Source organism: Muntiacus reevesi, chromosome 1 (genome assembly GCF_963930625.1).
Source record: "Muntiacus reevesi chromosome 1, mMunRee1.1, whole genome shotgun sequence".
In the NCBI taxonomy this organism is placed as follows: Eukaryota; Metazoa; Chordata; class Mammalia; order Artiodactyla; family Cervidae; genus Muntiacus; species Muntiacus reevesi.
Genome location: NC_089249.1, coordinates 205,587,506 through 205,613,473, shown reverse-complemented (window position 1 = coordinate 205,613,473; position 25,968 = coordinate 205,587,506). Strand labels below are relative to the sequence as shown.

The 25,968-nt window shown below is 46.0% G+C and overlaps 1 protein-coding gene across 1 annotated transcript in view; it reads right to left on the bottom strand.

Annotated features, from left to right (window-relative positions):
- Positions 1–2,838: 2,838 nt before the first annotated feature.
- The window catches only part of MARCHF3 (membrane associated ring-CH-type finger 3), a 148,097-nt gene continuing 124,967 nt past the window's right edge, over positions 2,839–25,968 (bottom strand). Inside the window, exons 4-5 of the mRNA XM_065934368.1 lie at positions 10,042–10,251; positions 2,839–4,053 (exon numbers count right to left, since the gene is read on the bottom strand). Of these exons, the coding sequence (XP_065790440.1) occupies positions 3,895–4,053; positions 10,042–10,251 (369 nt within the window). The 3' untranslated portion in view covers positions 2,839–3,894. The remainder of the gene's footprint in view (positions 4,054–10,041; positions 10,252–25,968) is intronic.

Below are 25,968 nucleotides of genomic sequence, written 5' to 3'. Positions count from 1 at the left end.
TGCCTACTGGGCGCCTTAAAAATCCTATAAGGACTGTCTGAGGTGGGTGTTATCCCCATTTTATATGCAGAAACTGAGGCCTCCATAGAGGGGAGCCTTGCCCACAGCCTACTGCTGGTACACTGCCAACCCAGGGAGACAGACTCATAGATGGTCCTCTCTCGCTCTGTCCCACCAAGAAGCCAAGAGTCAGGCTCACCCCAGCTCCTCGACACAAAGACTTTCATAAAGTCAGAAAAGGTAGATCGTGGGACGTAATAGAAATGACACATTTTGGAGAGGGTTTGAAGTTTCATTACCTAGAGCTGATTTCTCATGACTGCAGCCTTCGTGGCATGAAGCCTCTGGCCAGCAGCCTGCAAGATCCTGCAGGTGCTTGGCTGGGAGGGATGGTGTCCAGCCAGGTCTGTCCTGGTCCCAACATCTCAACCTAAAATAATCCTGGACCCTGTCCCCACCCGCTGGCCCACTTCCCATCCCACTTAAAGCTTCAGAATCATAACCTGTAAATCTGTTCCAGCCTGAGCTCTGCCCACCCTACGGCTGGTCTGCCGGGAGCTTCTGGGAAGACACTGGATGAAAGTGCAGAGGGAACACGTGCCTATTCCCTCCCCTTCCTTCCTCCTTAGGGTCTTCCAGCCTGGGGACTCTTCCTGGGAGGACAGGATGAAGACAGAGGTTTTGCACACGCCAGGCCTTTCTGTGAGCTGCATGGAGCTTTGGGGCCAAGAGAAGTCTGAGGGGAGGGAGTCCCCAGCTGCCTGGGGCCCCAGTGCAGGTAGCTGGGCTGCCCATTCACTTCCATATTCTTTGGTTTTTTGGCATCCTCAGATGAATTACCAGCCCAGCCGCATGGAAGCGGCCACTGCGGCACTGGGGGTCCAGGGAGGAAGACCTGTACACAGAAGACAATTACAGGCAACTTCTAAGTCAAGCTGCTTATGTCTCCTTAATTGGGTTTTACAGCTCATCTGAGCTCCTGCTCAGTGCTCCGAGGAGCTGGATGATTCGGGTGCACGCTCTGGGTTCCTGTCCTTCCCCAGAGGAGCAGCAGCAGCAGCAGTAAGCTGGTGATGACACACGGGGATGGCGAGAGCGCCCTGGACTTGTTTGGCTGTTCCTTTCCCTTCTGGCATCGCTGTGACACACATTTTTCTCTAAGATTCTCAAGAAGAGGGTACAGCAAGGGGTGCCGAGAGATGACTGTGTAAGGGGTCGGAGGAGGGAAGCAGTGAGCCAGCAGGATCCTTTACCTGCCCGCCTCTGCCTTTTCCTGTTTCAAAAAGAAAGAAGCAGAGAGAGCGAGTGCAGTACAAGGCTGGCAGGGCCACCGGTAACCCAGGCAGCACCTTGTGCCAGTTAGGAGTACCCTCAGCTTTAGAAGATGCAGTGTGGCTTGGTGACAGATGCAGAGCCTGCACCAAAGCTCCCACTGCCTCTGTCCTCTTGGCTGATGTCGTGTGCTTATGCTGCAGTTCCCTGGACTCTCCTGCCTCGAAGGACCTCAGGGTTAAAGGGCCAAGAGTGGATGAAGTGTCTTCCGATAACTTTCAGAATCCCAGACGGGCCCTGGTGCTGAGGGAGCTCAGCCTCACAGGTGGAGCCTGGGCAGGGAGGCGCAGATGCCTCTCTCAGCTGGCAAGGTGTCCCGGCCACCACCCCACGGGCAGCCCGCTCCTAACACGTGAACTCTAATTTCCCAGGGTGGAGATGCCCATGTAGGGAAGGGGCGTGGCCCAGCCACAGTACCACCTTGCCAACCTTCCCCCGTAGGTGGAAGCCCCGGTGAGATGCCAGAACCTGCCTGCCTTTGCTACTTGGCTTCATTATGTCTCATGAGCCAAGACAGCAGGAATTTTCTGCAGTCAACCTCAACAGGAAACGATCCCGGGAATCTGCTGCTTCTTCCTTAAATCATGGAAAACACAGGAAGGACAAGTCCCTCTCAGGAGCGTCTGTGCCACTCCGTTGGGAGGTGTCACTGGTTCACCTGTCAGCTTGGGGACCCAGGCTGGGTGGACGTCGTTTATCAACGATAGTACAGGGATGCAGTTTGCAAGCTACCAAGTTGGACTCTTGGCTCTGGAAATTTAATGTGTGACAGCTGCGTGCAGCCAGTGGTGTCCAGCATTTTAAAAAGGTCAATTAAGAAACGGCTGATGGCGGTGCAGCTCGTGACAGCCCAAGGGGGTGAGCAGGGCCGAGTAAACAGAAGGACTGAGACGTATATTACTGGAATTGAAGTGTCGAAGTGAAGCGTGGTGGGGAGGAAATCTATTGTCACAAGCCATAAAGCACGTCTGAGGTTTGCAGCGGAAAGCAGTACAGCTGTTTCCCTCCCCAGGCAGCACAGGGAGCGGCCTGTGAACAGAGGGCTTGGCGGACAAAGGCGACACCTGCATGGCTTGATCAGTCTGCAGACAAAATTGTTACCCTCCTCGCTGCCTGCTCCTTTGCATTTCCTGGAGCACAAGGCAGACGCTGAAGTTGATAGTCACAATGTGGGGCATGTTCTAGAAATCCATGTTTTAAGCCTTCCCCCAAGGCTGGGCCCCACCTTCTCTTCAGGGCATGTGGGTGAGTGGGCAGACGGGAGCCTGAGTGCCGCTGTGAGCAAGTGCCTTTCCCCGGACGCACGTCTGCTCCCTGGCTTCAGGGGACACCCAAATGCAGGGGGAGTCTAGACCTTTTACACTGTGATGGATAAAAGAGGGAGTCCTTAGAGGAAGCCTATTTCAGCCTGTGACAGAATTGGCTCATGGTTGGGGGAAGGCACTGCATGGGGCTCTTTTTCGAAAATCAGACAAAGGGGTCTTAGACTGCTCGGACAGGCTTTTTTTTTTTTTGCTATATCTACCTGTCAAGCTAGAAATTCAGCAGAGCAATGGGAGTGCTAATTGATATGCAAAACAGGTCCAGAGTTCCTAGAAATGTCTAATGATCCTTCAATTCATTGTGAATGCAGAATTAAGACCTGCGCGAAGTGAAACGGGAGTAAGAACACCAACCTTTTTGCTTTCCCTTCTTTTTATCTTTCCTTTTTCAAATCGACTTTGGGAAACCTCACAGGTTTTATGATTAAAAAAAAAATAGTATAGCCATCAGTGGGGTTTGTCTTTCACACACTGGGTATTTATTATTAGAAAATAGCTTCTATCAGCTGTCAGTACCAAACAAGTTGAAAGGAGCGTGCTTCTCACCATAAATTGTTTTTCTCCTTAATGAAGTTTAAATAAACAGTTCACTGTGGGGAGAGTTGTCACGCCTTTTTTTTTTCTTTAAAAACTGAATAATTAAATGGATTTTAGTACAAAACATCCTTCAAATATGATTTGTCCTGCAGTTATGCTGTCCCCTTGAGTAAGGGACTTGGAAGAGATGGAAAAGACCACTCAAGCTATCAAATTACCCCAAATAATCTACAGTAAAAACTGGGAAACAAACCAATGAACCCAAACAAAACCCATTCAAACCAGGAAACCAGTTTTAACATTGGCTTTTCAATTTTGATTATCATCTAAGTTTAATATATATATATATATTTATATTTGAAATAGTAATAAAAAAAGGAAGAAGTGAATTGCATCCTTAGCAGGACAACCTTCCTCACATGTGAAAGAGGTGTTCAGAAAATTCCATATAGTATCTGCTAAATAAACATGTTTGGCAGCTTAGCAAATATCATATGATTGCAGCATCCATGATTTGAAGTCAAAGAGCATTTGCTTTCTTCGGGCGGAGTCCGTTGGTCAGGGCCATGTGATTACATGGCTCTGGATGTTCTTCGACCCACAGGCTTGAGGAAGGGTTTGGGAGTGGCTCAGTGCATGGCCCCAGTGCAGAAACTTCCAAACCCCAAACAACAAATCAACCAACCAACCAAACACACAAACATCAAACAATTGTCTCCTTTGAGTTCCTCTTGACAGAGTGGAGGCCCAGCAAGGACTGCTGGTTGGAAGGGATGTTGACAGACTTTGGAATGAGGAGAATCACCCTCTGATTGGTCCGACGCCATTCATTGTACAATCGACAGTGGTACCTAAACGACACCTGGGGTGGGGAGAGGAAAGACAAGAGAAGGTTTCAGGTAACGGAAGCTGGTTATCAATTCAAACAACCTATGTGCCATTTAAAACAGTTCCAAACATCAGTACAGCCAGGCAAGAGCCTGGGCAAAACTGCTCTCACAGGTAGATGTGGGCTGAGTCTGAGGTTCAACCGAAGGGCACTCGTGCCCTGAACACAGGAGCAGGGCTCCCCTCATGCCACTTCACACTGGGTCAAATCATAGTATTAATAGGAAATGACGTTCCTCCTGAGTCTGGACTTATTTTCAGAGTAGTGGTTTGGACCCCAAAGGAGAAGAAAGCTGGTTGGGGGCTGTGGGCAGTCTTCACGCAGCTGTGGGGCTCGGCAGCGTGCCCTTTTGGTCATTGAGTTTCTCTCTGTTAAACGAGAGGGATGCGAGGGCTTCACACACCCTTCTGTAGGTTGGATACTGCACAACTCAAAGGACCCCATTCACGGTATGACAAGAAGGGCACCCTTCGTGCTGGGACATGGACAACCTGCACCACTGTACTTGGCAGCCCCTGTGAGTGACCCCACTGCCCCCAGCTCCATGGCTCCCAGTGGAGAAGCTTCAGCATGGGCACCAGCCTCCCCGATGAGTTTTTCCCGAGCCAGCACCTGCACCCACCTCAGCATGGCATCAGTGCCAAGCACACCACTGCCCTTGTTTCTCCCTCTCCCTGCCCTAGAAGCATCTTGCTGAGGGCAGGGCCTTCTGTTGTATTCATCTTCGCATGCTCTGCACCTGTCACAGTGTCTGGCACTTAGGAAGCTGCTCAGTTAAGTTCACCGAGTGAATGGATGAGTGAATAAATATCCTGTACCTCCTAACTGCAACACTGCTTTTAGACTTGGGCCTCTCTTGCACAATACACCACAGCACGCGCAGTAAACGCATCACCAACTGTGACATAGATGTGCCCCCAAAGTGCTTGCTTCTTGAGCTAATATACTCGAATGAGGTGCTTGCTTGCTTCTATGGCTTTGCTTTGAAGAAGACTGGAGAAAAGTGTTTATCAATTTGCCCAGGAAATTCAAAGAATCAATTCTTCTGAAGATGTATAAACTGCCTTAAAAAGTGGAAGCATAGGTTCTAGGTTGAGTATATCCAGATGTCTAGGTGAGCGCTTGGGAAGAAGGCGCCCATGACCCCAGGATGACAAATTATTCAAGGTACAGACTGTATTCACCACCTGGGGTAGGCGAGTCATGCTGACAGGGTCCCTGTTGGCCAAAGTGGACTGACCCCATGGTTTGAGCTCAGTGTTTCTGGAAGAGAATGCAGGCTCTTGATCAGAAAGGGCTTGTTTGTCTTCAAGGAAGGATCACGAAATCCAAGGCCACTCACTCAAATTTCTTAGGGTAGAAAGCAGATACCACAGACAGAATGCCAGAGAGATTTCAGTATGAAAATATAAGCTTTTAAACTCACAGAGATGTGCCTTTCTCCAAAAGGCTCTGAACATGCCAGAGTGGATCAGAGGTTTTGTTCTGTTTTGTTTCTCTTATTTTAAAGCTTGATTCTCTTGTATCTGTTCTGTCCTGCCGCTGCCTGGTGCTACTCATGAATGTAAGAGGCAGGCTGGAAAACGTGCTGATCAGGGCCAAGGGCAAGGAAGGGGTAGGAAACAGACGAGTACTAGTGAACAGCTGGGCCAGTACAAGAAATCTGGAATCTAGAAATATTACAGGGAATCTGGACTTGAAATCGAGGCCCTCCGTCGGGATGGTCATGAACTGCGCATGCTCAGTAAGCGCAGGCGCAGCAGCAGCTGCGCGCAGTAAGCAGCAGCCCGTGGGATGCCTCGTTTGTAAAATGTGAATAATGATATCAGAGATAATGCATAAAAAGCCCGCTGCACATTGCCGTTGCCACATGTTAGTGTTCTTGGCCTGTTAGTTCTGGCGGGTTAAATCTGAAAAGAAGATAATTTTGCAACAATCCTTCTTAGATACAGGAAGGTGGGGGGAAAAAAGAAAAAGGTTGGGCTATTTGCTCTAAAGCCTTGCTCTCAGTGTGACCATGAAGGATGCACCACCTGGGAGCTTGTTAGAATATAACAATTGTGGGCTCCACCCAGACACAGGGAATCGGAGCGTGCATTTTAACAAGATCCCCAGGTGATTCACATGTACATTCAAGCCTGAGAAGCACTTTTTCAAGGAACGCAGGGAGTCCATGACTTAGCAGGTCTCCCAGTTCCTTGGCTGGGAAGTACTAAAATAAGACCCACTTGTTCAGACAAACAAATGAGACCTTACTATGCATTCATCTATCTTAATTGCTGTTCACCACCACGGTCTGCAGGCGAATTCAATCAATAAGAAAGCATCATGTGACGATGACGCTGCGTCGGAGATCATGAAGGTAGGTGCAGAGCACAGGGATGATGGGTCTGCAGTTGCCCTGCGTAGTTCTGGCTCTGGGCTCTAAGAGCGCCAAGACACTCCCTCCCCTCAAGTGGAACAGAAGAGGACTAAGACAGATTTGATTTAGAGAAACAGAGGCAGTGAGGGAAAAAAATAAACACCATAAAGGTAAAAAGAAGCTACTGCAGTAGTAACACTGGGAAATTCATTTAGATATATATTAAATTTCTGAGGTTTTAAAGACAGAGGAGGAAGGAAGAGCACAGAGCCACTGTTCTAAAAACTACTCTTCATGGGATGGGTTTCTTGAAGTGTCTTCACTTTTTTCATCCAAAGGCTATTTATTAACCTCCAGCCACGGGCAAGGTCTGTAGAGAGTTGCAATCACGTGCACGGCACACAGGGCTGGCATGTATTAGCATCACTTCTCCCTGAGAGGCTCCCCTGGTGACTCAGCGGTAAAGAATTAGCCTGCCAATGCAGGAGACATGGGTTTGATCCCTGGGTCGAGAAGATCCCCTGGAGAAGGAAATGGCAACCTGCTCCAGAATTCTTGCCTGGGAAAGCCTTTGGACAGAAGGGCCTGGTGGGCTACCGTCCATGAGGTCACAAAAGAGTCAGACTGGACTTAGAGACTAAACAACAATAGCTCCCCAAGGGAGGTGACCGCCTGAGGCTGAACGTTTGCTGTAAAGTCATGGCATGATTTGGGAAATCTCATTAGGCATTTTGATTCTGCCCTTTCTCTTTGGAGTTCATGGTGTGACTGAAGCATACGGATGATGCCAGGGCTGTGGAAGTTGTCTTCCCAGAATGGGGCCTGACCTCTGATCTGTGATGGTCCTGTGGAAGACAAGAGGGCGGTGAGGGGCTGAGTCAGCCACACCGGGTCTTGCCGGACACCCTCAGGGTGTGTCTGAACCCACCGTGAGCCTTGCCAGCACAGCATTCTATTCAAGCCTTCCCCTCTGTAAAGAGAGTTTAAATGATTGACCCACGGCACTGGGAGTCAGCCAGAAGGGCTGGCTCATTCATTCCTTTCGTCTGGTGATTTAATCAGTTGCCACTGAGGCTCAGTAGATGGCGGAACCTCCTGGGGGGCGGTGGTCACTGCACGTGGGTACTGCTACAGCCGGCTAATGCAGACCTATGTGGACACTGTCTGAACTCTTCACGTGGACTCAGTTCTCACCTACTCGTGTCTGTCCACGGACTTCAGATGATTTTGGCATGCACAGTGATGTTTCTGGGGCACCTCTTCCCTCCAGCTGTCCGGGTGGAGGTGACCGAGGTCTTGGCCACCTGGGTGCCAGACACCTGTGTGTCCGAGCAGTGGATTCCAGAAGGCAGAGCTCCCTGAGTCTGTCAAGCCTGGCCCCCGTGGAGGCGCCGAGCTCCAAATGCACCTTCGGGCGAGGGTCCCTCTGACAGCACTGGCGAGGCCCTTCCGGGAAGGTTCCTCCGGGGAGAGCCAGTCTGGGACTGACACGGTGTTTGTTTATCTAAGACATTTTCACAGCATATTCTCCTTAAGTCTGACAGCTTGTTTACAATGGGTTTCTGCTGGAGGGCAGTTTCCAAGTGCTGTCAGCTTCTGAATTACGGCTCTTGCCAGGCCCACTCAGTACAGCATTTATCTGGGAAGGAGTTAGTCTAGATTCAGTAACCTATGGCTGAGCTGTGGCCACTGCGGGTTTTTCACATCAAGGGTGAGAAACGCCTGTCTTTCCCTCCAGTTGCTCTTCGCTTTATGCAGGGGGCAGGGACAGTGTGAGATGGGGGAGCCCAGCAGCTGGGGGAAGAGAGCCCATGCCTCTGCTGAGTGCCCCGATGGATGTTCCCAAAGTTATTCCACCTCATCCTCACAACAGTTGACCCAGGGGTCAGCAGTCGTTTCCTCAAGTCTGTGCATAAGGAGAGGGATGATCAGAGAGGTTAGGGACCCTGTTTGAAGTTACACAGCTATTCGGATGCTAAATCTTGGGTTTAAACACAGAGCCTTTGGATTCTGAAGGCATGTGCTTTTTTTTTTTTTTCCCTTAACCACGTAGCGCTGCCTCTTGGCAGCATTTCTGGAGTGAAGGATGTCATCAGTCTCCTGAAAGAGCCACTCCAGGTACCTTTCCCATCCAAACCTTCCTTTCACCTGAGATGAGAGATGAAACAGGATAACATCCATTTTTCTCTAGGTAATCTCTTTTCTTCCTTTCCTTCTTTTTGCTTACTCCCTCATCTTAGACAGTAGTGGACAGACAATTTAGTTTCTTATTTCTAATCCTCTTCCCACAACACTGTCCTTGCAGCCTCTGAGTCAGCCTGATTGCTTGATTCACAGTGAATCAAGACACAGTTTAGAAGCGTAGATGTTTAGAGGAGACAATAAAAGTTTTGGTTGAGGGCTTTATTAGGCTGGGAAAATAATGCCTCCCTTAACCAGAAGACTCCCATAAAGTTCCAAGCACCGAAACACTCCCTATTTACCCAGGCTCAAGTCACGCCCCTTTTACTGAGACTGAAACGCATTCCCTCACTTAGCATCTGGACCTCTCACCTGAGAGGAGGCACAAGAGGGACCAGAGGGAAGCGCAGTGAGCGGGGGGTTGTGGTCAGCGTGGTAGGGATGGCAGCTGGTGGCACAGGGCTTGGGATGGAGGGAAGGGAGCAGGTGTGAGCAGCGTAAGCGTCACACGCTGACACTGTGCTGCAGAGATGGGAATGGGACAGCCTAGACAGGAGAGACATATTGAATAACAGCGGAGCGTGCTCAGATTAGAGATGAGCAGGCACATGCCGGGAAGCAGGGGGGCCCGGTGTCTGAAAACCTTCTAGAGGACGATGACATTCTTCCCTGCAGGTCTCACAGGGAAGCGTCAAGAGAGAGTAAATGCTGCCCCCTCTTTGTGGGCGCTGCCAGCTGGCACCCAGGCAATCATGAGGTTAATTAAAACAATAAAAAAACCCAGAGAGGGTTAAAGTCTTTTTCTTCTATCTATCCAGCAGGAACACTTATTGGGAAATGGTTTTTCTTTAGTGGCAGCTTCTCAGCTAGATGAATTAGTGGTTTTATGGGCAGCAGAATCAATGTCCCAACCCAGAATAATCAGCAGGCGAAGTGCATCTCCTCGTCCAACAAAGACTTTAGGCCTTGTCAGGACGAAAGGAGAAAATAACCAGCAGGAGGATTCATGATCTGTGCGGGCAGCAACAGCAACAGTGGCCAAGCACGTCATTCATCAAGTACATCGTATACTACAATCCTGGCAAAAGTGAGGAGCATGAACAAGAGAAAGAAGATGCCAGGCCTCTGCTCACAGAGGAGTGCTTGGCGAGAGGGGAGGAATGCCCAGGGTGTATGCCTTTGACTGATGAACTCTCAGAAGCTGGGGCTTTTTCTTTGCTTCATCTGCTCTTCCCAGCAGTGCACATACATGTACACATAGACACGCACACACACACCCCAAATCACTGTTGCGAGCACTTAAAGGTTTGTGTGCTCCCAGGCAGGTGAGATGAGCTCCAGACAAGTGGGAAAGCCATGCCAGCCGGGTGCTGCCAGCTCCCGCCAGCCGCAATCCCCGGGCCCCGGGCCATACTTACTAGTGTCCAAAAGAGGTAAATAGTGAAGAGTGCAACAGTGAGTGCAATCAGTCCGACGGCCTCGAGCCGACTGCTAAAGTGCAGATGGTCCACGGCGCCCCGCAGGCAGAGCCAGCCCGAGATGGTGGCCAGCGGGGTGATGAACAAGAAGCACACCATGTCTCCGAACAGAGTCCGCTTCTCGTGCTGGGGCCCTGGGTTTCTGAGCCACTGCCGGGGAAGGGAGACAGAGAGAAGCAGGGACAAGGTTAAACACCAGGGAGGGGTGCAGACATGCTGCTCTGAGGTTGTGTTTGTCTTCAGCATCTGGAAAAGGCACTTCTGACCTGCTCTGAGATCACATGGAAGGAGTAAGGGCTCATTCCCAGCCCTGTCCCGTCAATAGTAGTGATGATGATAATAGTAATAATAATAAAAGCATGCTTGCTGTAGATGTCCTGCTGGTTTTGAAAAGAATTCAATGATTACTATTATGAATCACAGCGACCCTGTGGGGAAGGCAGAGAGAATGTTATCTTTGAAAGGTAGCTGAGGTGCAGGAAGTGCTGTAGTTTCCTGTCTTGACCCTGGGAATGTGTGCAGGAAAGGGTTAACTTAGCATGCCCACGTTGCGCCCATATTGCTCAAATCCTGCACATTTCCAAGACCTGTTTTTTTTAAGATTGGCTCCTAAGAAACGAGATCTGAGTCCTTGTAATACTGTGCCTGATAAGAGTGTTTTTGTATGCCCGAGGCCTTGGGCCACATGGTGCCAGCGTAAGCAGATGGTTTATGCCAACGGTGTCATTTATGCTGAACACCTATTTTTGCTCCAGGGGCTGGAGTCTGAGTAGCTGAGGTCTTTCACGTGGGCCCTGCATATCTTACGTGACTGACCCTAATAAACACCCTGGACACCAAGGTTCGGGTGAGCATCCGTGGCTGATAATGCCTTGCACATGTTGTTATAAATCATTGCTATAAAAATTAGGGACATCTGTGTGATACTGCTGGGAAGGGACATCTGGGAGCTCGTGGCTAGTTCCTCTTGGACTTTGCCCCAGCACCTTCTGCCTCTGTTGATTTTAATTGGTATCCCTGTGTTGTCATTCATTGTAACCATGAGTATAAGAGCTTTTCTGGGTCTTGTGAGTCCTAGTCAGTCACTGAGGGTGCTCTTGGGGAAGGAGACTTACCTTTACTCCATGAACTCCATTATGCCCCTTCCCTTATATTTTAGTAGCTTGGATCTCCTACTTAAGACTGTCTCTGACATTTTAGACTTTCCTGGTGGCTCGGATGGTAAAGCCTACAATGTGGGAGACCTGGGCTCGATCCCTGGGTCAGGAAGATCCTCTGGAGAAGGAAATGGCAACCCGCTCCCGTACTCTTGCCTGGAAAATCCCATGGACGGAGGAGCCTGGTGGGCTACAGTTCATGGGGTCCCAAAGAGTCAGACACGACTTTGCTTTCACTTTCTGACATCTTAATTGTGCTACCATCTTGACTGAACCAACCCCCAAAGGGTGGGGAAAACATCAGCTTGTTGAAAGACTAAAGATGAGCTTTCCCGCAGGACAGGAACAAGGCTGTCCTCCCGCTTGGGCGATTGCTGAACGTCTGCTGAGATGTCTTCCGTAATCCGTCTAGGAAAAGTCATGCTTACGTGTTGGTGTCAGTGCATACTGGTAACAAGGCCAGGTTGCTTTGCTTCAGATTGTCATGGAAACATGCCCAAGTACTTTCTCATCTCACTACCCCATCAAGCAATGACAGAGGCCAAGGAGTCCAGGGAAGGAGTCAGGTGAGGTGGGAGAGATGCTGGCTGGCTGTCTTCTGCCTCTTCTCAGGGGCCAGCGGTGCTGTGGGCTGCGGAGAAGTTACCCCAAGGGCCAGCACAGTGATTCCTACGAAACCATTGGTGGGAGGGAAGGGACCATGACAGGGCAGACTGGAGAGAGGGAAGGCTATACTCCAGGGCAGACCCAGAAGACAGGGGAGCTGCAAAGAGGGTGAGGGGACGGAGGAAAGAGCTGTGTGCAGGCCAGCAGAAGCCTCAAGAGGTGGATGGTCAGAAGGACAGAAGGCAATTTTCTGTTCAAGGAAGCAGCAAACTTTCCTTGAATGTTTGCCTGAGGCAAATAGTGAAGGACCCCAAATGCCTAAATTTCCCCTTTCCAGTGACAACTCACTTTTTAAATTAATTAATTAAACGTATTTGGCTGTGCCAGGTCTTAGTTGTGGCATGCACAACCTTCGGTTGTGGCGTGGGGGATCAAGTTCCCTGACCAGGGATCAAACCCTGGCCCCTTGCATTGGGAGTGGAGTCTTAGGCACTAGACCACCAAGGAAGTCCCTGACATTCTGCTTTAAAAATGGCTGAGGTGCTGAAAGAAGTCACCCCAGTTCAAAAGTGGACCTGAACAAAGATTAAAACATAGATAATGGGGATTTGGCTCGTCTGTGAACATAAACACAGTGTTATAAAAATTTAATAAAAATACCAAAACGATCAAGTGCAAACAGTATCAACCTCACTACGTGTTGTCATGCTACCTCAGACATCTCAGCAGCTTCAAAGAAATTCAAAGAGCTCTTAGTAATTAATGTTTTCTTATCTAAATACTGGCAATATTTCTGTGAAGTGGAGAGCAGAAACGAGATACGGTTATCCCCACTTTACAGAGGCTCAGCAAGGGAGAATGACTGCCCCGGGGGATGCTGAGAGGTGATCAGGGGCTCACCACTCTTGTTCAGATGTCCTGCCAGTGAAATATTTAAAAACTGAAGTGACAAGGCATTTGGAAATCCAGATTCTTAAACACTAGTGCTGACCTAGCAGTAACCTGACTCCCCTGGTAGCTTAGATTTTCCCAGGAAGCAGATTTGGGAAGCTGGGCTGTTTTTCTCTGTGCCCCCACTTGCTGGAACACAGTGAAAGTGAGGTCGCTCAGTCATGTCCGACTCTTTGCAACCCCATGGACTGTAGCCTACCAGGCTCCTCCGTCCATGGGATTTTTCAGGCAAGAGTACTGGAGTGGTTTGCCATTTCCTTCTCCATGGAACATAGTAAGTTCTCAATAAATTTGTGACAGGTGCACAGACAAGCTTCCCTCATTGGCTAAGACCCCCCTGCACCTCCGCAGCTTCTGTTCCTTGGGAATTCTGAACATGTTTTATCAAACCTAACTTAACACTGTATGTGGCCCTTGACACGGCTCATTGAAATGACTCAGGTGTGCAAGGAGGTGATTACGGATCACTGCAGAGCTCTGCCTGATGCACAATAAATTGCAGAGGCAAACTAGAAATTACTATTGTTTGTTCCCAGTTTCCTATTTTCTAATTGTTCTTTGACCTTCTATATTCCTAAAAAATTTCCAGGTCATTTTCTATGTCTATGACCACCAGTGCCTGGATTGTGCATATTATTAACGCTATGTTTGTTTTCTTTTTTTGCTCACTTTACTCTTTGTGTTGTTTGTATGAAGTTCTTTTTTAAAAATTAACTACTTAACTGATTTTTGGCTCTGCTGGGTCTTTGTTGCTGCACCCGGGCTTTCTCTAGTTTCGGCAAGCAGGGGCTGATCTCTAGTTTTCATTGTGGTGGCTTCTCCTGTCGGGAAGCACAGGCGGTAGGCACGCAGGCTTCAGCAGTTGCAGCACGCGGGCTCACTAGTTGTGATGTCTGGGCTTAGCTGCTGTGAGGCATGTGGGATCTTCCCAAACAAGGGATTGAACCCATGACCCCTTCTTTGGCAGGCAGGTTCTTAACCACTAGACTGCTCGGGAAGCCTAGTATGAAGTTCTTCAAACAGGCACTGTTATGTTAAAATCTGTGACTTCTTCAGAATCCTAAGTATAATTTATCTCCCACAAATGCAGGCCCGGTGAATAAGACCACTAGCAATATCTGTTGTTGAGGAAAAATTCACCCTGTGCCATGGTAAGACCCTCTGCCAATGTGTCCAAATAAGTCGATACAGGATATTTAAACAGAGCTTGTAACAGAGAGAATGTGATTTTGTCTCAAGTTCCAGCAACAGGGGATTGTCTGAATACAATATGGCATTTTCTTAAAACAGACTTCTATGGAGTAATCTCAAGTGATAATGTATATTTTATATTTACTGACATGATATATTGCTGAACAAGAAAAGAATTCTACTAGACAGAATTACAGTATGATCCTATATATATAGGATATATATAGGTAGTGATATATATATACATGCACATGAACATTTATACTTACATAGATGTAGTGAATTTACATAGACAAAGACCAGAAGGATCCTAGCAAAACAGTTGCTATTCTTGGTAGTGGAATCAGAATGGTCTTTAACTTTTTTCCTTTTTGTATGTATATTCATGTTTTTCTAAAATGAACATGGATTACCTGTGCAGTTATGTACAAAACATCCAGAGAGAGAGAGAGGGAAGGGGGGGTGGAGGGAGGGAGAGGAAGAGAGAGGAGGAAGTCAGGCAAGGCAGGTGTTTAGAACACAGCAAACTATAGCAATAAAATAAACTGAGTCAAGGCTGGGGCAAGTCAGTGCTAGATATTTGGAGTTTTTTGTGCAATAGCTCATTGAGTCAATAACCCTGTGAGGCAGATTCTAATATTATCCCCATTTTACAGATACAAATACTGGGGAACAGAATTTAGCAGTGTACCTAAGGATAGACAGCAAGTGTTGAGAGTGAAACCAGCCTCACTGTTCTGACCCTTGCTTTCCATATTTATGTTTTCTTTCTGCTCCAAATGATATTTGCATGTGTGCATGAGTGTGTGTGTGGTTGTGTGTGTATACACCTGCACACGTACACACTAGATGTTTTGCAGATTTTCGGCTAGGTGGGATATGGTAAGTCCTGTTGTTTTCTTGGTACATCACGTAACTGAATGGTTGGAAGGCCATGATGTTATCATGGTAACTTTATAAAATTTGCTTAGGCTGCTGTTCTGTTCTATGTTAATTCTTTTACCACGCCACAATATTCTGGGTGTTTAATCTCAGCTACATTATCATGCATTTTAGCTTAATTCATAATAAGCAAAAGACTGATCTCAATTATTGTTCAATTGCATTTCTTGCCTTTTATATGTCTTCTGCCTCTCTCTTACCAGTTATACTTATTTAACATAAAGTATTATTCCCATTCTGTAATAGCATCTTTGTGTCCCAAACATTCAGTAAAGAGCAGACAGAGGCAGAACGGCAGGTTTGTTTGTATGTTGTCTTCCCAGTGACCTGAGGTGGCCCTTACCTTTATATCCCTGGCATTTTACAGCACATTCAGCATTCAGAGGCTGAATGAATGACAGTAACTTATGTTTACATGTTAACTCAGACCTTCCAATATGCCAGGCACTGTCTCATCTGCTACATGTAGTAATTTATCCACTCTTCAATAACCTTTGAAAGAGGTACCATTATTAATATTAATATTTTATATCAATAGGGAAACTGAGGCATGTAGAAGTTAAATAAGTTATAGAAGTGTGACCTTGTCTTGATCTATGTAGTCTAGCTCCAAAGATTGTGCTCCTATTATATCTTCATTCTCAAAAAAAAAAAAAAAAAGTTTGGGGTAGAAAGGGTGGGTGGATAAAGGGGAGAGGAGGAGGAGGAGGAGGAGGAGGTGTGTACCTTAACTGGTTTTATTACTGCAAGAAGGAATATTACTTACCACGGTTCCCCTGACTGACTCTTTGTGACCTTGTGGACCGTGGCCCACCAGGCTCCTCTGTCCATGGGATTTTCTAGGCAAGAATACTGGAGTGGGTTGCCATTTCCTTCTCCATGGTTCCCCCGGAATGAAATACCAATTAATTTATCCTGTTGCTTGTGGACAGTTTTTGGAGCTAAATTAGTCATCTTTTTTTTTTTTTTTTTGAGGGGTGTCTGTGCAGCTTGTGGGATCTTCGTTCCCCAACCAGAGATTGAACCTGGGGCTCTTGCAGTGAAAGCTTGGAGTGAAACCACTGGTCTGCTAGGAAATTCCCTAAAATATCATTCTTAACGAGTCTTTAGTTTGACCCTAGTCCTCAACTTGTCCTTGGTGGTTAGTTGTATTTTTAAGAGCGGAGGTCAGTGATGGAGAATGCTCATTTGTATGGCCCCTTGCGCCTTGGCGGGCCCACCTACATGGCTGCCAGGGCCTCTGTGGGCAGCCGGGGGCACCTTCCTGGCTTTTGTTCTCTGATTCCATCAAAATCATAAAGCAGAGAGATTGTGCTGTTGAAAGCCCTAGCAGTGAGCTGGCTTTTCTTTTGCAGGGCCCTCATTCCAGTCATTGGCTTGTTTCCAAATGATGAGATAGATCTACTCTTGGAAATAGGTACAAAAGTCAACCAACCAACCAACCAACTGAAACAAAACAGAAACCTCCACGGTAATCAGCAGTGTAGGGCCCGGGACAGCAGAGACCGCAGAGGGAATCAGCAGAATTCCGCTGCCGGGGACACGCTGGCTGTAAATGGATATCCAAGCTGAGCCAGGCACTAGTGGTTATTTGCAAGGCGGGTTAACTGTGGGTTCAGTTCTAATTACAGTGTGAATTTGTTAAATCCCTTACTGCTGGGGAGGAGTGAGCGGGCGCAGTGCTACAGGACACTAGCTTCTGCCTCCCAGACTCTGAGTTAATCGGCTTTAATCCCCAAGGTGGACGGGACATCGTGCAGGTCAGTTTGTACTGGAACCAGATTACACTCTGGTGGCTAATAGCTCCGATCGATTACAACCTTCCCCATGAATCTCCTTAATGAGGAACCATCATGAGAACGAAAGAAACTGATAGAGAGGGATAACAACCGATACAACCATAACAATTTTATAGGGTAGAAAGAAAAAAGAAGGCCTGATCTCAGAATGTTTACTCACTTGGGTTTATCTGCCTGAGTGTCTCCTGTTAATCTGACACTTGGCAGAGTTATTCACCAAGCGCTTGCCTTTCTTGGAATGAGGCTTCTTCTTGAAGCCCAACACAACACAGCCTGCACTGAGCTGTCTGGCTTGCTCAGAGAGCTGTGATGGGAAAGGGGCAGTGCAAAGATCAGCAGACACGTGACAGGTCCTCTGCATGATTTAGAACTGAAGAACATGATTTAGAAACTTGAAAATCATACATCGCAGTTGACTTGAAACATAGCAGAGAAGAAAACCAAACAAACTCCCACCAGTGTTTTAAATCCCTGAACTTTGCAGTTCTGTCAGTGAATTTCCAGGACAGTTGAAGCTGCTCAGAAGGAGATTCTGACTCTGGGGAAGCTAAGGAGATGCTCGCTCCAAATGTCCATCAACCCCAGCTGCAAGCAATGCACCTCAAACGAAAACGTCACAGATGATTTGCTCATCACCCTAAATGCCAATCTCCAGCCTTGGCCTCTCTCCAAAGCTCCAGATGTGCGTATTCAGCAGGCCACTCCACAGCTCCACTTACATGACTAATAGACAACTCAAACTCCCTAGACCACAGGGGAAGTCCCCAAAACTTGATTTAGCATGGACCTCACCACCTTTCTTTTCTGCAAAACTCCCTATCAGTAAATGACACGACCAACCACCCAGTTGCTTCATTAATCCTGTTTCCTTTTTATGTCGTACCCTGCAAATCTAGTCCTTCTTTAAGCCCCGTCAGAACTCCTTCAACACATATCTGGAATCTGTGCTCCTCTCTTCATCTCCATTGCTGCCATCCCCAGGCCCCCGTCACCTCTTATTTATTTGGGAGGCAACTGCATTCCTGCTTTCACTCTGGTCACCTTCTAGTCCAGATCCAAAACAGCAGTCAGAGTGACCTTGTAAATACATAAACCAGACCATATTGCTCCTGTGCTTAAAATTCTCCAATGCTTAGAACAAAGTCCAAACTCTGCCCTTCTTCTGTGTGTCTCCTACAACCTCTCCCCCTTCACTTCCAAATTTATACGTGGCTGTTCCCATGAGGGGAACAGGCTCTGCCCATATTCTTGCATGGTTGGCTCCTTCTCATCATTTAGGTAAAAAATACTCCTTGCACCTCTGAGCATTACCTGGCTATATTTTCTATAGAGTGCATGCCACTCTATGAAATGATGCTGTTTATCTATTTATCTGATTGCTTGTTTATTTTTTTGCTTCCCACTTCAATGAGAGGTCCATGATGGTAGGACTTCATTTTTGTTCATTCTTGTATGCCTTGATATAAGAACAGTACTGGAACATAGTAGATGCTTCATGAAAATGAATAAACAAACATCTGAGATGCCAGTGGCCTTGACCAGAAATGACCCTACAATATGTTAAACTAATTAAATCGGTCAGTGACAAGAAACTGTGTTGACTGGTAAACATCAAGTCCTGAAGTTTACTGCTTTTAGCCTTCTAGTTTGGAGATAGAATTCCTTATATAGCACTCCTTTTCAGTTGCCAAGAAAATATCTAGTGTTTTGTTGCTCCAAGGTGAAAAATCCTGTAGATTTTGTTCAAGTCATCTTTTTACCCTAAGATGTAAATAATCATGAAATGCCATCTACTTTTCTATAGGTCATGAAATAGCATGAGAAATCCAGTAAATTATTCAAGGTCCTTTGTACTGTTTTAGTCACAGTTACTGTCTTTTTTTTTTTTCTAGAAAAAACCCCTACCTTGAAATATATGAGAAAAAAACAATACCAAGTGTCCATTTAAAAATTATACAACTTGAGTTCAACTAAAAATAGGTGCCTAGTGCCTATTATGTGCCAGGTATTTTTACTGAATTTAATGACACCAGATGGTGGTGTTATTCCCATTTTGAGTTGGGTTATTAAGACTCAGTGAGGTTAAATGACTTGTTCAAGGTTACACGGTGGAGGAGCCAGTATTTAAAGTCTCCAGCCTACTGTTCTTTCATATCTTCCTTTCAGCTTGTTTCTGTGCTGCAGAAAACCTTGATCCTAATTTTTGTTTGCTCTCACAATGAGTAAGGTTGGAGAAGCAGCTGCTGCTGCTGCTGCTGCGTCGCTTCAGTCGTGTCCGACTCTGTGCGACCCCATAGACGGCAGCCCACCAGGCTCCCCCGTCCCTGGGATTCTCCAGGCAAGAGTACTGGAGTGGGTTGCCATTTCCTTCTCCAATGCATGAAAGTGAAAAGTGAAAGTGAAGTTGCTCAGTCGTGTCCTACTCTTAGCGATCTCATGGACTGCAGCCTACCGGGCTCCTCCGTCCATGGGATTTTCCAGGTGTTGGAGTGGGGTGCCATTCATTGCCTTCTCCGGGAGAAGCAGCGCTGAGCAGCAATAAACATGGGATTGGAATCAGGAGACAGAACCCTGCTTCCCCGTGTACCTTCTTGATTCCCCCTAATGCTGTGTGAACTTGATTAAGTTCCATCACCTCTCTGGGGGAGTGAAAATAGGGGTCTCCCTCCAAGAAGTAAGGATGGTCCTGCTTTGAGGGGATGGTAAACACCCCTCGCTAGTTGTCTTAACATCCCGCTTTTGTTCAAAATATCAGGTCCAACTATAGAGTGGATATGTCATCTTTCAGCCCTACTCTCTTCTGAGCTCCAGGCTCGTGGATCCCACTGAGCGCTGAATCTCTCTCCGTTTGTGTAACAAACATCTCATCCTTCACCAGCTCCATGTGCAACACTGGATTCACCACCGCCTCCCCAACTCTCCCACAAACTGACTCCAGTTCCTCTGCCAGGTCGTTCCACGCCAGCCCGTGGCAACACCAATACCCACAGGTTCCTGCAAACAACCTCCACCTCATTCTTACTCTCCCTTTCCTCATTCCCTGCTCCCTCTACCCAACCCGTCAGCAGATCCCGATGTTTTGGAACACGTCCTGAACACATTCACATCTCTCTCTCTAGGGCCACTACTCTTTTCCAAGCCACCCTCATCTTTCACTTGAACCATGTAATAGTCACTTCACCCTTCTAATCCTGTTACCCTAGAATCCAGGTTCTATATAAAAAGCAGCAAGATCACATCACTTCTTTTGCTTAAAACTCTCCAGTGGGTTCCCACTGCACTGTGTCTCATGCCTCGCTGTGGCCCACCAAGCCTGCATGTTGTAGCCCCACTGTTTGTACCCTGGGCTCTACAGACCCCAAGGGGTCCAAGGATATGATTCATGAGATCTGTGATTTTATGACGGGAGGAAAAAAAAAATCACATCTTTATTTTCACAGCCTCTAACTGAAGTTTAGTATCTCATTGAGTTATGCAGAAAATCTTAGTGATGTGAGCAGTGCCTGTGACCGTCACCTAGAGAAACCACAGATATCTCACACTAAAACTGTTGCAGGTATCTTGACAAATTATACTTCATAGTCATTAGATCTGCTACAAAACATGTTGAAACAGCATCTATATTTTATGTCACAGCTTTGTCTTTTAAATATTTTTATAGCTGTATTATAATGTAATTGGTTTTCTTTGCATTCCTATGTATTTTATCTCGTGTGTGTTAAGTCACTTCAGTCGGGTCCGACTCTTTGCGATCCTATGGACTATAGTCCACCAGGCTCCTCTGTCCAGGGGATTCTCCAGGCAAGAATACTGGCCCTCCTTCAGGGGATCATCCAGACCCAGGGATTGAACCCCTGTCTCTTACATGTCCTGCATCGGCAGGCAGTTTCTTTACCACTAGCGCCATTTGGGGAGGCCCGTATTTTACATGGTGAAAAACATGATTCTGAGAAGAGGTCCACAGGCAGACTGGATCTGCCTATGGGATCCATGACGGAAAAGCTGAAGCGCCTTGAAACCTGGCTCCCCCGGCCCCTCAAACAGTGCTCCTCTGCGGTGCTGTTTCTTTTTTTCCTGTTTCAGAAACACTCAGCTGGCCTGGCTCAGCGCCTTTGCAGTGGCTGCTCCTTCTGCCCGCCACTCTTCCCACATCTAGCTCCTTCTCATGGGACATGCCTCCGTTCATACATCACCTCTTCAGAGAGGCCTTCACAAACCCCCAAATTCCTTCTCCTCAGTCATCCTGTAACATAGCAGCTTGTGTCTTCCTTCATAACTTGCATCACTATCAGGAATAATCTTTTTATTTACGTTTTTATTCCATCATCCTTCCTAGCAAGTAAACTCTGTTAGTACAGAGTGTTCTGGCCTGTTCACGGTTCTATCCCACTTTCTAAAATATTTGTGTTTGATAAACGTTAGTTGAAGAAATACATAAATCCTTCTTAACTTGGTGATCGCTTTTAGTAGAAATCAGGTGAGTTTAACTGAAATATATACACACATATATAAAATCACTCCCCATGACTCTTCTGATCAAATCCAGTAAAGTAATTTTTGTCCTAGATGCATGCTTAGCAGTTGTTCTGGCCTTCACAGCTATGAATTGGCTGAAGTATACATCATATTCAAGGACACCCTAGAGATCTGTGATGCTCCCTGGAGGACTCAGGCCAATAAGCCAATTAAAGGGCTATAATGCTCCATAAATTACTATATTTGTGTCTGGAACATTATAATTTGGCTTCAGCATTATTTGAACAACTGCTACACACACTCACACCAATGGTTTGAAATTTTCCAAAGATAAGATTAGCAGCACAGCAGGATTAGATGGCAAAATAATTTTGTATATTCACTGGGAATTTCAGATATAAGTAAAATGGGAAGTCATTTTTCTCTATTTTATATCACTGTGTAGAAATGATCACAGTCAAATGCAGATTGTTTATCCAAAATACAAGAAGATACTGCAGAAGTATGTGGCATATGTGGTCCATATAAAGCCAGAAACATAAGAAGAGGAGATAAACAACCAAGAGAGCAGGAAGAGCAAGAAAACAGAAATTTGCAGATGAAATTAATAAAAAGCATATGGCCAACAATAAAAATGATTACTCTGGAAGACAGTGGTTTTATACTGTATAATCTATTACAAATAGGACACATATAGCAGCTCCAAGTTCCTGGAGCTCTTATGGGACCCCTGGCCCTCCAGCTGGTGAAATTGCTGGCATCTAACACCGCTTCTGCTGGCCTGTGGTTGGAGCCCAGGATTCTGGAGCTTTAAATAATTACTTTCAAGGGAAAGACAGGTTCACAGAGTAAATGGTGCCATGACAGGTTACCAAGTAAAGACCCTCAATGGAACACTGGACAAAGTATGAGAATATGATAAATAACATGTATAAGAATAATAAATACCTATTTTGAGAATCAGGGATGCTTAAAGGAATACAGAGGGAGAAATCAAATTTACAAGCAGATCCTCAAAATGGGATCACATTGAAAAACCCTCACGTATTAGGAATATGAGTATGAAAACTCTCCAAGCAGAGTGTGGTGGAGGAATTTCAGTGAAATATGATCCATATGCAAAATAAAGGATGGAGGAGACATTCTCACCAAGACCATATATTCCCAAAGTCAGCAAGGATGGGAATACTTTGAGAAGAGGAACTCTCTGCTAGATGGACGACTATGAGAATAGAGGAACTTTCAGATTCACAGTGCTTACAGTCCAATGTTTTGCTGCCAAAAAATTCCCTAAGTATTTAGGGCTTGTCTGATCTTGCTGACATTGGACACATCCTGGCAACCAATGGATCTGGAATCCTTCAAGGCTCCACTTGAGACAATGGCTTAAGTTTACAAGTTGCAGTATTTGGCAGAACCTCTATTTTTGTTCGGCACTCCTGCCCTCAAATTTCAAAGGGAGCCCACCAGCCCACGATCTAAGTAATTTGGATTATGCTACGAATTCCATGCTCATGTTATCAAAGTTTTTCATGATCTGTACGATTTCAGACATGTCCTTCCTTAGCCTCCTCACATCCAAGTGAAAGAGTCTCCCTCTTTCTGTTCAGGCCACCCCAGCCACCTGTTTTTCTGGTTCCCTTGGATTCTTCAGGGGGCTTCCCAGGTGGCGCGGTGGTAAAGAACCCACCTGCAAATGCAGGAGACATGTGGGAGACGTTTCATCCCTGGGTGGGGAAGATCCTCTGGAGGAGGGCACGGCAACCCACCCCAGTATTCTTGCCTGAAAAATTCCATGCACAAGAGGAACCTGGTGGGCTACAGTCCATGGGAGAGAGTCACACATGCCTGAGCGCACACACGTTGGGCTCTTCAGATATCCTTCATCAGGAACAGGTCCCACTACATCAGACCACCAAGTAAAAATACACCATGGCGTTACATGAGGGGAGGGTGCCAGTTTCCTTTTTTGGCATGAGTTGTTTTATGTTCAGTGTTTGTAGGCCATTTTGCTACAAATCTCCCATGGCTGCCTTCATGGAAGACATTCTTAAGGAGTAGTGGCAACGGCTGGATGTCAGGGGTCGTGATGTCAGGGACTGGCGTTTGCAGAAGGCCGAGCAGGAGACCGGCTGGAAGGACACAGCTGCTGTCTGTGGGAAAGCTCGACCTCAACCAGGGGACATTTCTAGCTTGAGTGACCCTGAGACATGTGTCCCTGTGGCAGAACCAAGCCAGCCATGGGAGGACCCAAGTTAATAACCAGCCCAGTGCTGTGTGTGGGCAGAACTGAATCAGCAGCTGTCCCCTTAACACTAGCAAATCATACCCACTGTTGTGGATATCTGCAGAATTATAACATGGCCTCCTCACAGAAGAAGGAATTTGCAGTGAAGCAATGAGAAGTTTCCCTTTTAAGGGTGCAAGAGACACTTCTGGATGGTCTACATGTTCCCTTGCAGCCTATATTACTGTTTGTGTAGGTCAAGGATGTTTGACCCTGGGCGCAGGACTTCAGAACATCTGTGACCCCTTTGTGACTTTATGTGAACACGGGGTGTCTGTGCATTTCAGGGGAGAGAATTCAAGCCTTGATCCTATTTTCAAACATGACTGAGGGGAAGCAGTACTGTTCCAGCGCATTTTCCTAAACTGTCTCAAGACACTCTTTGGTCTGATCCAGCTTTCTGAGCTTTGATGAATTTCAGAATATGGGCAGTAGAATGTTGATTACCTTCTGAGAATCCATAATCTCTCCTCAGACCCAGATTTAAGACAAAAATCAACCTAGGGCACAAACTGTGATATTTAAAAAATAAATTGTGTGGTTGTAGGGCCGCAGAATCATGGAAACATCTAAATTAAATGGCTTAAGGGAAAAAAAAAAAGACTTTTACTGGGCAAAGATGGCAAAATTTCAGACAACATAAAATCAATGCATAATTATTTCTGCCCAATAAAAGTGAACAGGGTTTCATCACATAAATATTGATATGGAAAAGGCAAAACTTTAAGAGGGGAATAAACCATCCACATCTCTGTGCCACTTTCTTCCTTTCTAAAATGGAGAAGGTTGGGGACTTTTCTGGTGGTCCAGGGATTAAGAATCCACCTTTCAAAGCAGGGGATGCAGGTTTGACCCCACATGCTGCAGGTCAATTAAGCCTGCACAATGCAACTACTGAACCTCTGTGCCACAATGAAGACCCAGTGCAGCCAAAAAAAAGAAGTTTGTATATACAAATAGTTGAACAGGAAAGTGGTACAGGTTAGAACAGTGGCATAGGCTAAAGACTCAGTAAATGACAGCAAGTAGGAGAGGAAGCAGTATAATAACGTAAATAGAATGTGCAGAAGGAGTAAAAAATGATAGCAAGGAAGCTTAAGATATGTTTTCTATAAATTCTGACATTGGACCTTGCAAACCTTATGCTGCATGAAGGAAGCCAGTCTCAACTGCAGGGTTCCATTTATAGGAAATATCCAGAACAGGCAGGTCGATCCACAGAGATATAAAATAGATTCTTGGTTGCCTAGGGCTGGGGGAGGGTGTGAAGGGAGAGATATGAGGACTGGGGAGTTAGGACTGAAGTGTGTGATGTTTCTTTTTCAGGTGATGAAAATGTTCTAAAACTTCTGTGAACTATATGGTATATGAATTGTATCTGAATAAGTGTTCTAAAAATCTGAGACTGAAAAACACCCTTGGTAAAAATATTCTGAAGTGGCCTGTAGATTTCCCTAAAGAATCCCTTCTCCTGCATGAATTCTGATTTGCAGGTATTTCTTTCCACCTTATCACAACTTCATCTAATAGGGTTATTCTTCAGATATATGTATCTGTCAGGAATGTCTTACAAACAGCTGAAAATGTGTATATTTTGATGAACGAATGACTTCTGGGTTTCAACATTAAAGTCATAGCTTTTAAGCAGATGAGCCAGTGTTTAGAAAAATATTAGAGCCGTTTTAGTACTTTCATCTCTCATCCCTTTTCTCCCATCATCTACCAGCGTTAATGCAAAGAGCTAGCCTTTCTAAGTAAAGCAAAGTGTTAGGAGAGGTTGCATAAATTTCTAGGATGGCGAATATTTTCTCTTCATCTCCTGATTTCTGCTTTTATTGATTCTACACAGATATAAGTCCTTAATGCCTATAAATTCTATTTTACAACTTTCCTGCAGTTCCTACCTGCCAGTAGCATTTCATATATACTACATTAGCCATTTTTCCTCAGAGCCCTAAAAGAGTTTGAACTTCACCATTTATGCCAACTTTCTGTCTCTAATAGCATCGCTGGAGATGAAGTGATGATAAAATAATGATTAGAAAATATTTCATTTTCTTCTTTTAATCTGACCTCAGTCTTTACAAACAAGATCTTTTACCCATTTTAATAAGTGGCACACCTAAGAATTAAGCTCGTGTTTCAGTATTCTAAACTAAAAGCTTTAAAAGTGTTTTTCTTTCTCTTTCATGTTAGACACACACAAATATAACTTTGCTCTCATATATCCATCACAGCATAAACCTATCCCTCTAGCTTTGTAATAATGGGCTGCAAAGAAACAATTTTATCCCAGGCAATCTCACAGGGTCCCTATTTCTTTATGAATGAAGGCAGGCCGCCACGAGGCACTGCACAGAAATATACTTTTAGTGAACAATGGAGGAGGAACACAAAGCCACAAGACCTGACAGGGTTTTTCTTATCTTTCCCCAAATTTGCTGCACCTGTCAAGAAA